We start from the raw sequence: 12,737 nt of genomic DNA, 5'->3' as shown, positions 1-12,737 counted from the left end.
CTACATACTAATAGCTAAGTATACACTAATATATAATATATATATTAGTTCTTTCAAACAATTACAATTTTTAATCGGACTCATCACAGGGTTACTGTGGATTAATTTTGATTAATCACAATTAAATATCATTCATTTTTAATCTACATTAATCGCATTTCATTTTGCATGAGCAAACAGACTCAGGGAAAAAAAAGGGAAAATATACGCATTTAACATGTTTATTGAACATCTTGAACATTCATGTTAACAAAAAACTCTGTAAACATTTATCCACTCTCTCTCTGTCACGCTTGGGAAGGCACTTCAAGTCCTGGAAACGAGAAACCAAAGCTATGTAAAGCACATATTCTCAACGACATTAACAGGTCTGCAGTTTGTTGCAGTTCACTTGGCAATTGTGTCAGTCAGTATGTCCGAGGTAGACTTACTGAGTCCCTGATGCTCCGTGAGTGGTTTGTCGCAAGCTGGGTGACATGTTAGCCAAAGTCCTAGCAGCATCCCCGACTAACGTATGCTTCGCGTCAATGTGATATTTTAAGCTGCAAGTGCTTCGGTGAAAAGAAAATTCCTTCTTGCACAATGTGATTGGTTCAGCTGCCCGTTACTACCAGATCAACTGCCCATTTGCGCATGTGCGAAGGTAACTACTTGGACAAACTGCCCGAAATGCGTGGACAGAAACATTTCAGGGGTTTTGAGTCATTCTGCACTCCAGATGCGTTAATAGCATTAAAAAATTTTATCGCGTTAATCGTGATGACGGCTTAATCTACGTTAACACGTTAATTTTGACAGCACTAATTAATATTAAAATTAAGTCTCCAGGTGGTAACTAGAGACGTCAGTAAATCTGAGTGAAACACAGACTTCTCATGCCACGTGAATATGCAGCATAAAACGCAGATGTTTGGGGGTAATTTTTAAAGGTCACACATAAAGTCCCTTGTTAATACCAATCCCATGTGAATAGGGCTTATTCCTCTGGAGGCAATAACAGCCCTGAACATAAAGCTAAAGCTAGACCAGTGGTGACAGTTTGATAGTGCTGAATTGAAAATGAATGTTTGTGACTTTTTCAGAGTATGCCTGCAATATGTGTCAGAAATCAAAAATGTTCTGCGGATATGCATTAAAGCAGGTACACAAACAAGAACAAAGAAATGGTATTTACATTGTAAAACCAGTTACTATTATTAACCACCTTGCCTTAAGGTGAAGAAACTGAGAATAACAGCTACACTTCTTTCAGGTTTTCCCTCATTATCTGTCTGGGGATACATAGTGAGAAGAATGAAAGCAAATGCATGTATTCAGGTTTTTTTGTTTTTTGTTTTTTTTAAAGCTCTCTGATATTTTAATCTGCCATCTTCCCAGCAGGAGGATACTTTTCTTCAGGCCTCTTGTGAAATACTTGTCTCGTGTTATTTAACTCTGTCCTACACTTCCTTACAGATAAAGTGGGCAGTGTGAGTGGAGATAGTGGGCATGGTTCCAGCCACATCGATGCTTATGATGAGCTCTTTCACTCACCCAACGTGATGGATCTGGACCCCCTGGACAATGATCGAAAGAAAACAGGAAATAAGGTGAGCTCTTTCGGTATTCCATTGTATAGATTACAGAAGCATTAATCCAAACTGGGACTCTCTCCCTACCATTCAGTGCATGCAAAGCATATGACTGTTAATTTTGTAAGAAAACAGATTTTCTGTGCTGTTGTGAAAACTTTGTTTCACCGGGTTCATTTAGACATCCAGACTCAGATGTTTTATGCAGAAGGATTTACTGCTGCGAGCTCAGTAATCGACATATTATCACCCAGTCCTGAAAGCACTTGTTTTTTTGGCAAGCAGTATTCATATTAATTCTAGAAATTTGCTTTAGTACGATATAAAAATAACACATTTTTAACTTGTAATCTAACAAAATATAATATGATAGCTTTGTAAAACTGGATCGAAGAAACGGCTGTTATAACATATTAAGACAGACTAATCTAAGGTAGCTGGATTATTCTGACCTGCAAGTACCAAAAAGAGATTTTTTTTGTGGGTTATTTACCTGAAGCAAGTGCAGGAGAGGAGGTGAAATTACTGAGGAAATTATTAATTTCACCTCCTCTCCTGTATCTTTCTTGTCTACTTCTCCAGTTAATTTGTCTAAACAGGCAAACTTTGCTGTCATTGCAAAAAGAATGCAATGGAATGTCGCATGAGTACATGCATGCTTGCCCATTTATATGCGTCTTTGGTGCACACATCCTTGTACCAGGGACACTGCAGTGAGAATAAGACTCTTTCTGAAAGGTCCATCAGCTCATTCCTGCCTGCTGTGTCACATCTGGCTAAAGCTTCTTTTTACGGCAGGAAATGTCCCAGTGCTCCTAACAGGCTGTCTGTTCTTGGTAGCCAAGACATGCATCTCAAGGTTTATTTTAAATTTACTCCTGCCTGAAAAAGCAGGCCAGTCGAATCTTCATGATGAGCCTTATTAATGCATTAAAAATCTACATTATTAACTAATCTCTAGATTTTTGAAAAAAAGGTTACTGCATTTGAAAAAGCTTATATAGTCAGTTTACACATAGAATATCATGCTTATGTTGTGAAATTGAATCCAGTGATGCTGTATTCTGCTTTGTAACATTATTGACCAACTCTGTATTGTCTTTTGTAAATTGGAAATATCAAACGGTGAATTTAACAGGTTATAGACCTGTCCCAGTACAGTCCTACATACTTTGGTCCAGAACATGCCCAGGTTCTGTCCAGCCATCTCCTCCACTCCAGTTTGCCAGGATTAACTCGTATGGAGCAGATGTCTCTCATGGCACTGGCTGACACCATTGCTTCTACAAGCATAGACCTCAATGACAGCCAGGGCAAGAGCAAAGGTACTGCAGGGAAATGATAACATAAATACAGACTTTTCAGATGGATAAAAAAAATTTAGTAAATAAGCTCTGTTATCATTCTTTTTACCTCCAGGGGGAGAGACATTGGATGAGTGTGGTCTGAAGTTCTTGCTAGCTGTCAGACTTCACACTTTCCTCTCTACTTCGCTGCCTCCAGCCCACAGAGCACAACTACTACGGCAAGGTACAGTGGTTTTGTTTCAAACTCTTTTATGTCAAATGTCCTTCAGAAATGATGCAAGGTCTTGATTTTGAGTCTTTTGTGAAGTTCTGCTTTGCTGCTTGTAGTTTTATAGCCCTGTTATCACTGTAATTCCTGAATGAGAAGAAACAAAAGTTATTGATGTTTTTATTTTTTTACTGTGTTCTGTCACAGTAATGTCATCGCCCCTGGTACAAATAGAGATTTATAATTTCATTTTCCTCTCTTTGCAGGCCTGTCAACATGTCACTATGCCTGGGGTTTCCACTCTGAAGCTGAGGAAGAGCTCCTGAACATGCTACCTGCAATGCAAAAGGGAGAGCCAACCTGGCCTGAGCTGCGCTCAATGGGTGTTGGCTGGTGGCTTCGCAGCACTAACAAGTTACGCAGATGCATTGAAAAGGTGAGGTGAACAAGTTAGCTGTCAGATCCCAAATGCTAATCCCTGTAATTTAATTTTTTATCTAGATTGCCTTTTTTTTTCTTCAAAAAAAAGCATCCATATAATTTAAACTTGCACACTTAACAGCTCTGAAGGATGTCAAATAGTATGTTAGCCCTGTTTGCTTCCTCATGAGTGTTCAGTTTATAAGTGAAATACTCTCAGGTATATGGAGGTACAGTTGTGCTGAGGTTGCTCTAAACTGCAGCATACTGAGTTACTCCCTAAAATGACCCATAAATTTGCAACTTGTTCTGTGGATAATGCTGTGTGGTGTGCGGTGGTAGAGACTGAATGTACTTTTCCTTCTATTTTGTCAGGTTGCCAAGGCTTCTTTTCAGAGAAATAATGATCCTCTGGATGCAGCTATATTTTACCTTGCACTGAAAAAGAAGGCAGTGGTTTGGGGACTGTACAGGTAGATGAAACTGGCATCATTTTGCATATGAAATACACATACAGTTATCACATTTGTTACTAGATTTAACCAAGGCTAGCTATGTCAGAACGCTGAAGACCAGTGAATTTAATATTTCTGCTTTCAATCCCTAATCTCATTCTCCCCAGGTCTCAGAAGAATGCTAAAATGACAGAGTTTTTCCACAACAACTTCAGCGAGGACCGGTGGAGAAAAGCAGCATTGAAAAATGCCTTTTCTCTGCTGGGAAAGCAGCGGTTCCAGCATTCTGCAGCCTTCTTCCTTCTAGCCGGCTCGCTTAAGGATGCTGTGGAGGCAAGTGGAAAACAGACATAAAACAGTGTTTCCAAGAACCATCTTTTTTCCCTTCAACACCTCCGACGCATCTCAGCTCGCTAAACCTCAGTTAGAAACCTTACTGCAGTATGAGTTAAGTCAAGTGCTCCTCCTTTTCATTTGCAAACTGCCTGTGACTTTGTAAGCGTTGGGGTTTTTTTGTTTTTTTTTTCCTCAACAGTTCATAGTCAAGGGCAATGTTTAATGATCTATTCAAAAGCAGAGAAACCACATTGCTCAAAAACAGAGCACACCAGCAGTATTTCTGTGGTGTTCTTTGTATTATTAAAACACCTCAATACATTTCCACTGTGGTGTCTTTGTCAAAAGCTTTTAGCACAATTCTCTGAAGCATTTTTGATGTTGGCAGTTGACTCTTGGGTGTTGCTGTCGCTACTTCTTTTTGGGTGAATTATCAGTTGCATGTTATCTCATTCATAAACCAGCATCTCTGACCCCCTTTTTAGACTCTACTTAATGCCTCATACATTATATTTGGAGAGTGCTGGTTAGTTAATGTGAAAACATGTGTTTGTTGTGAATAGTGGTTTGAAAGATTGCCGTCAATCAGTGCGAGCCACAGAAATGTCCAGAAAGCTGCTCCTGGTCATCTCGATTGTTTAACCTTTAATTTGTCAAGGTTATTTCTGTTTAGTGAGTCCCTGAAGCAGTGGGTCACATTATTTCATCTGCATGAGTAACTGGAAGCCCTTTAAGCATTTTATGGAAATAAGCACCACTCAGGCAAAGGGCTATCATTGACTTTGCTCAAGTCTGTCTGACTGGGAGGTAGTCTCATTGATATGCACCTCACACCTTCCCAGTTGGGAGCAACCACAACAACTTGAACTAGTCACTAGGTTTTTGCTGTGAGCACAGGCTTTTGTTGTTTGCATTTTTGGCCCGTTCCTTTCCATTTTGACAGGTAAACAACAGTTTCAGATGATCAACACATACCAAGTCATATGTATTATTTATCTGCTCTATCTCACTCAGTCTTGCCAGTAACAGAATGCACTGCTAAAAAATACCTGGCTTCTTTGTCGTCCTCTAGGTGTGTATAGAGAAAATGCAGGACCTCCAGCTAGCCTTGGTGATCTCAAGGTTGTATGAGTCTGAGTTTGAGACGGCATCCACCTACAAAAAGATCCTCCAGAGACATGTTTTAGGACAAGACAAACAGGTGTGCAGACACCAAAAGTTGTTTTTTCAGTTTTAAGTGTATAATTTGAGCAAAATACCAAATGTTTGAATCCATAACATGAAAAAACGAAAGATGAGCCATTGTAATTAGTTCATGAATTTCAGATTCCGGCACACCAGGACCCATTTCTGCGGAGCATGGCTTACTGGGTCCTGGAGGACTACAGCAAAGCCTTGGATACTCTACTTGAACAAAAAGCTAACATTGCCAGATCTGGGTCTGCTGAGAACCGATATGACACTGGTAGGTCTGCTGTGCTCTTTATGTTCTTTAACTAGAAAATTCCATCAAAAAATATATTTGTAACAATAGATCTGTTACACTTGGTTTCACTGTCTGATTCACATTACTATAATCTTTTTCTTTTTTTAAAGCTAATTAAGAAACATAAATTGTACATAAGTATGAGAAGAATCAAGAAAATAGAGCATAGTGAAAATTTAGGTTCATACACATACCATCATTTCTGGCCACATTTGTTTTAATAGCTGTCTACAGTGAACTTTAGCTTTTCTAAAAGAAGTTTCTCAGATAAATTTAAGTATAATATAGGAATCCAATCCAGTTTTCTGATTTTTATCTTACCACTCTTTTAAAATATTAAGAGAACAGTTGTTTCAAGGGCCATTTTATTTATGAATGGAAAAATGTAATTCAGCCAGAATCTGCCTGTCAAAAGATTCCTTTGTAAATTTCTGTTTGATATAGCCTGTGTTGTCAGAATATCAAAGGGCTGTCCAATATAGGTCGGCAGGTAATAACACGAGGTAGACTGGAAGTGCTGCAGATTGTAATACACACTAAGGTCAAGTCCTCATTCACAACCTTGTAATTATTTTTGGTTCGTTAAGTGAGCTGAAATTGCACAAGGAACCTTCTGACCACAGAGCTCAATTTATTAAAAGAAATTATAACCAGCATGAATTAAGAATGGATGAAGAAATTAACTTAAGTCAAAGTGAACCTCACTTTGACTTAAGGGCCCAACCAGTCCCACATTAAAATTCTGTGACATGTGGTTGGTAAATGATGCTTCTCAGAGCATGCTTAGTATGGTTCTAGCAAAGGTAACACAGCTTATAAAAACTTCAAAACAGTTCTTTAACTCTGTAGACATTTCTGCTGTCAGGTACTCTAATTTAACTAATAGGTACTAATTTAACTGTCAGTTTTTGAGCTTCTACATCTTGTATTTGCATTCGAGTGACAGGATAAGGTAGTTTTGTCAGTCATTAGTTCTCTCATAAGTGCATACCTGAAGTTGCCTGAAGCTTTGGCAGTGATTCAGTTAGGTCAGGTATAGTTTTATTTTGTTTTCCTCTAATATCACAGCTTGTCTTTGCAGGTATTGTTGCTAGTACTCACCAAAGAAATAGATGAAACCGTTTTGTCTAACTTTCTGTCTGTGGCAGGTACCTCTTCTGTGTCGGCATGTAACCCTGAGGTTTTCAACTTTTACACCTACCTGCGTACTCACCCACTCCTCCTTCGCCGGCATTTTGGCTCATCAAACAAGGCAAAAGTTGGTCTGACTGCTGAGGTTCGCAGAGCTGACTCCATCAGCCTGGATGAGAGAAGACTGTTTTTCACAGCTGCATATGCACATTTGCATGCAGGGTGCCCTATGCTTGCACTCGAAGTCCTCTCCAAGATGCCCAAAGTCCGCAAGCATTCTAGACCCCAGGATGATACAGGCAACACTGCTGAGCTCAGTGTTGGGAGTAGGAACGGACAAGCATCGGACCCGGATTGGTCTCAGTCAGCTCTGAATGGCTACGAGTCAGATGGCAACAGCTTATCAAACAGCCGGTCGGATTCAGTGTTAAGTTTCGATTGGAGCCAGCCGTCAGTGGTAGTTCCAGATGAGCCCCTAGAGCTGAAATGGGATAGCGACAAAGATGATGAAGAAAATGATGAGGATGAAGAAGAAACTAAAAATGGCAAGAGTGGCAGCGGTAGTGTGTTCCACGAACCAGTATCTCTGGTTGAGGAGAGCGAGGACAGCAATGATTACATTGAACCGTCTGATGACATCCTGGTGACTCAACTGAAATTTGCAGCGTGCTTGAAGATTATGACCAATGAGCTCCGGACACTGTCAACAGGGTACGAACTGGATGGAGGAAAGCTACGTTACCAGCTCTGCCTGTGGTTAGAAAGAGAGGTACTGACATACACATATTTAAACATCTTTGCAAACTTTGAGGTCAAATTTCATTTTTCTTTCTTTTTTTTAAAAATGTATTTATTCATTCATTTGTGTTATATAACAAGTCTTTCTGCAGACTTGAAGCCACGCAATAAAACTTTTGTAATTTACATAATGCCCACGCATCTTCTTCTTGCCTTTTATGATTATTGAACATCTTGTCTGTGTGCATATAAATGTTACATTTCATGGATGAGGAACGCCTTGTTGATTAATTGATTTTTAAGATCGGGTTCTGTTTTGTTTTGTTTTTGTTTCTTTTCCCCCCAGGTGGTGGCTCTCCAGTATTGCTGCAGCTATAAGCCTTGCCTGCCAGAGCTGTCGGTCCAGGGTGATGTCCCTGTTTCTGGGTTAGTGGAGGAGGAGCAGGTGGGTGTTGATAGCTGGCTGCTTGCTATATTAAAATTAAAACAGCAACAGTGTCTAATGACGTACTTTGAAGAAATATTATCTCTGTTTGTCAGACATGCATACCCAATTATATATACTTACCCTTGCACAATGCACCTACTGTGTGTTTACAAATTACTTTAGAAAACCCACTACTTTTTTTTTTTCTCCATTGTTGATAGAACAGGTTAATATATACCATTTCAAAGAATGCTGCTTTTTGTTTGAGCCCTACCCAGCTGGGTGGATTTACAGAAAGGCTGAATGACTGTCTATAAAACTAATGAAGACTGAATGTTTTTGTCAGCCTGGGAGCCCCCGTGGTGACAGCCACAGGAGCAGGAGACACTGGCTGCAGAGTAACCAGCCCTTACTGAGGATGTTTCTGAGTTACTGCAGCTTGCACGGCTCACACGGAGGAGGTCTGGCCTCTGTACGCATGGAGCTCATACTGCTGCTTCAAGAATCTCACCAGGTAATTAAAATGTTCACAGATTGAAACAGAAGACCACTGATAGACGAAGCATAGCAACTTTTCTTTTCAGTGGGAGCTGTTTTGTCAGTGAATGAATGAACAATAGTAATATTGGTTTTTTTTTTTGGGGGGGGGGGGGGGGGGTTGATATGAGATGATTAGTTGATCACAACATATTATAATTCAGGTGATTCAGAGGAAGATTTTCTCATGCTTTTCTCTTTGATTTTGCGTTTTTCAGCGTGTTTACAATTAAACATGAAACTGTTTTTTGCTCATTGATTACTAGTGTTGATGCGTATAGCTTTAAAGTTTTCTAACACTGCCATGTTTCTTATTGTTTCTTAGTTTGTAGTTTTGTTTTGTTTTTTCAAAGGGGTTACTTGCAGTAATTTATAGTATTATTAATTCAGTCTTAAGCAGCAAGTCAGGAATAATTAATTATGACAGTGCTCTCTTTATGGCCACTCTGTTGTCTTACAGTACTTGAATACTGCGTCATATTTAAAGCAGGTCTTTTTCACTACAGACAGTAAAGTATTCTGGGCAGTATAATCCGCCCAGAGTTTCCACTTAATTTAACTGAAGCATATTCTCTTTGAAGGGAATGATACTGGGCAGATGAGTCAAAGAGTACACATGATAGACGGAACATAAAGCCATCTGAATAGCTTGTGTTAGCACACACCACCACACGCATGCACAGACCTCGTTGTTGTGCCCAGGCAACTGTCTGCACACTGCCAGCAATAGGCTGACAGGCTGTGCTGATTCCTGGAGATCCTAAGGGAGGGTCGTGCCTTAGGCTGGCGATTAGAGAGTCAAATTTTAGGAGGTAAACAATTCAATGAGCCAACATGGGAACAGTGCTCTTAAATGTTAGGACAAGCAATGGGCACTGGAAGTCCTTTCTATTTTGATTTGAGATAAAATTGGATTATTTTGTACCAGCTCTGCTCCCATGGTTGTCAAATTTAAACTTTGCTGTCAAGGAAATTTTTGCATTTTTGCTTTTGCCTTGACTTCAGTCAGGGTGCAGAGCTTCTGTTAAGATGGTGACAGCTGAATGTGATTCATCAAGAGTGACGAACATAAGTCTGTGGTATTCTTACACACACACAGTCATATTCAGGAATTTGGTAGATACATAAAGAACCAGACACCCCTCCAGTGCCAAAGCTTTCTTTTTTTGCTCATTAACTGTCATTCACACAAAATGTATGTAGAAATCATGTATGACATTTCCAGGAGTTGGCTCATCTTGTCATTATAGCTACAGAAAAGGCTGTGCTGTCAAAGGTTCAAAGCAGCTCCCCTCTGTATCTTGTTCTTTTAGTGAGCTGTCTTTCTTTCTTCATCCTAAAGAAAGAAATAAGAAAGTTGAACCCATCTACATTTTCTTAGTTTGTTAAGTTTACTGTTGTGTAACCTTAGTTTGTGTCCTTGTATATAGGTGTGGGGGTTTGTATTTACTATGATAGACACCTACAGATGTACCATAGTGATTTGACACACTCATCTCTGACATTTGTACCCAGGATGACTTCATCCAATCTGTGGTGACGGTGACTTCACAGCCCACCTCCATCCCTCTTTTGATGGCTTGTACAACCAATGTAAAGACAGTGGTGGCCAATCCACTTGTCTATTTGACCAACCTGACTCACGACATCCTGCAAACCATCAGTGCACTCGATTCTCCTCCACATCCAGATGTTGTTACCAACGAGGTCAGACAATTAATTTCTTCCTTATCCAGATAATTAAGAGTTGATTTTGTTGTGTTATGTCTGTAGTGTTATATACTGCATACTGTTGTGTACATATGCTTTTTATTTGGATTATGTGTGTGCTAAACCGTTGAAAGATGGAGAGACATTGCATTCAAATAATATTAAATACTGTAGTGAGCTGTTTGTGTTTTCGCACCAACATATGTGCACAGTAGAGGTTTGCAACAGTTTCAACTGTGTAGTTTTCTTGGTATCCATGAAGTTTATTAGTAGGGCTGTACCGAATCCTATGGAAACCTCTATACGACACTCTTCTCTCCCACATTGCTTCTGTTTCTTTGGGGGTTATGGTCATTTGTTGATACAGAGCTCTCTTAAGGTTCCTCCACAGCATTTCAGGCAGCCTGGTCAGTCTAGACTAGACTGGGCCAAAGCAACACCTTGATTCTTTTCTCTTTCTGCTGTGTTAGGGGTCACTGTTCTGACATGGTCCAGTATGGATTGAAGCTTAAGCTGTCAGACAGATGCACTCTAGAAAAATGTGGTATTTAAAAGAGTTCATGGTAGACTAAATGACTGAGAGGTGATCCTGTAGCTGCAAAATAAGCCAAGCTCACCTCCTATCCACCGTCATACTTGTCACCTGGTATGAGGTGCTTGTTTTTGGTTTTGTTTTTTTTTGTTTTTTTCCAAACATGTTGCCATGCTTTATGCCAGACATCTCCACTTTTGGTCTCATCTGTCTAATGGACATAGTTCCAGAAGTCTTGTGGTTTGTTTAGATGTAATTTTGCAAACCTGAGCCATGCTGCCATGTTCTTTTTAGAGCGAAAAGGCTTTCTGCTGGCAACCCTTCTAAACAAGCCATAGTTGTTCAGTCCTTTTCTAATTGCACTGACATGAACTTTAACATTTAGCATGCTAACTGAGGCCTGTAGAGTCTGAGGTGTAGCTCTTGGGATTTCTTTGTTTTACAATTTCTCTGAGCATTGGACAGTCTGATATTGGGGTGAATTTGCTGGGACATCCTCTCCTGGGAAGAATGTGGCATTGTGTTAACACACACCTGAATGCGCCAGACCAGCAAACACTTCTGCTTTTATGGAGGTGCTCACACTTGTTAATGATCAAGTGTTGCACCTGGCTGCTATTTGCCCTCTCAGATCCTCTAAATGTACGTAGTTTTTCAGAGAACCGCAGAGAGTCTTGTGAAATCTTGTATATTGATCTTTTATATACAGTATATGAGACTGAACTGTAAATAAACCTATAAATTTCAGGAGACTTTGCAATACGTAACATAAGAATAACCTGGGGTAGTAAGGCAAATGTTAGGCAGTTTTAATCAGAATTGATGTTAATAGATGCAGTTCGTGTGTGTGTGTGTGTGTGTGTGTGTGTGTGTGTGTGTGTGTGTGTGTGTGTGTGTGTGTGTGTGTGTGTGTGTGTGTGTGTGTATGAGTCTCTCCATGACTGCTAATTGCTGCCTTATCATTAAACTTGTTTCTAGAGAGATTTTGGTTAATTTTGCAATATTTTGAGTCAACATATATTTGCTATGCTGCATATAGGAGGCTGTTTGCACATGAAGCATTTGCATTTGGGAAATGAAAAGGAATGTGTTTTTGTATTCAACAGATGAATGTGTCAGTCACTTGTCTTTTAGCTGTTATTTGCTCTTGATCAGATTTCTGGCAACTATGCGTTGATTGAAAAACAAACTTTAAGTGTAGCTTAATTATTAAACTCTCATGCTAATTCATCTTTTATTTTGTTTGTTTGTTTTTCATTACTTCTTATTTCAGATCTATGTGATGCACACACTGGCAGCCTCATTGTCTGCCTGTATATATCAGTGTTTGTGTGATGGACACACATACAGGTAAGTGTTGCAAGAACTTTATTTCCTCTTGAGCATTTGCTAAATACACCCACTTTACTATACTTTTTAGACTTTTAATCCCTAACCTGTCATGTTACAGACACTGTTCACCAAGGCATCATGAGTACATGAGTAGCTTTATACTAAACTGAAATCCACCAGGGCAATTTGGAAAAACTCTTACATAACCTGACCCAAAAGGGTTGGAGCTCATTGTGGGTATCCACTGGGCCGCATCTCTGAGCAAAAGTCTTGAATTCTTTATGTCTTCAAGCAAAGCTAATTAGAAATTTTTGTTCATTTTCCATCACATTCACATTGAATATTAAGACAAATTATTAATCTGTCATAACTACTCTTATTATATGTCCCTGGTGGTTCAATTAAAGCCAAAATGCTGCCAATAATAATGCACATTTGTGTCCTCTGGTTCTCTCTGTATATGTGTTAGTGTTTTTAGGCTTATTGGAGCAGAATAATAAGAAATAATGGGGACAGGACCTGACTGCTGGTAACCAAGCATACTTGA

General features: G+C 39.5%; 1 protein-coding gene across 3 annotated transcripts in view; it reads left to right on the top strand.

Moving 5' to 3' along the window:
* The window catches only part of LOC134639189 (dmX-like protein 1), a 62,204-nt gene that overhangs the window by 26,644 nt on the left and 22,823 nt on the right, over positions 1-12,737 (top strand). For all 3 annotated transcript variants that reach the window (XM_063490293.1, XM_063490294.1, XM_063490292.1), the window contains exons 21-33: positions 1,456-1,589; positions 2,710-2,896; positions 2,991-3,101; positions 3,353-3,522; positions 3,882-3,979; positions 4,129-4,294; positions 5,370-5,498; positions 5,624-5,762; positions 6,932-7,683; positions 7,999-8,097; positions 8,426-8,593; positions 10,132-10,323; positions 12,132-12,208. In XM_063490293.1, coding sequence (XP_063346363.1) covers positions 1,456-1,589; positions 2,710-2,896; positions 2,991-3,101; positions 3,353-3,522; positions 3,882-3,979; positions 4,129-4,294; positions 5,370-5,498; positions 5,624-5,762; positions 6,932-7,683; positions 7,999-8,097; positions 8,426-8,593; positions 10,132-10,323; positions 12,132-12,208 — 2,422 coding nt within the window. The remainder of the gene's footprint in view (positions 1-1,455; positions 1,590-2,709; positions 2,897-2,990; positions 3,102-3,352; positions 3,523-3,881; positions 3,980-4,128; positions 4,295-5,369; positions 5,499-5,623; positions 5,763-6,931; positions 7,684-7,998; positions 8,098-8,425; positions 8,594-10,131; positions 10,324-12,131; positions 12,209-12,737) is intronic.

The sequence above is a fragment of the Pelmatolapia mariae genome, linkage group LG12 (assembly GCF_036321145.2).
Source record: "Pelmatolapia mariae isolate MD_Pm_ZW linkage group LG12, Pm_UMD_F_2, whole genome shotgun sequence".
NCBI classification, from domain to species: domain Eukaryota; kingdom Metazoa; phylum Chordata; class Actinopteri; order Cichliformes; family Cichlidae; genus Pelmatolapia; species Pelmatolapia mariae.
The sequence above is the reverse complement of the archived record's forward strand: the minus strand, read 5'-3'. Positions and strand labels throughout refer to the sequence as shown.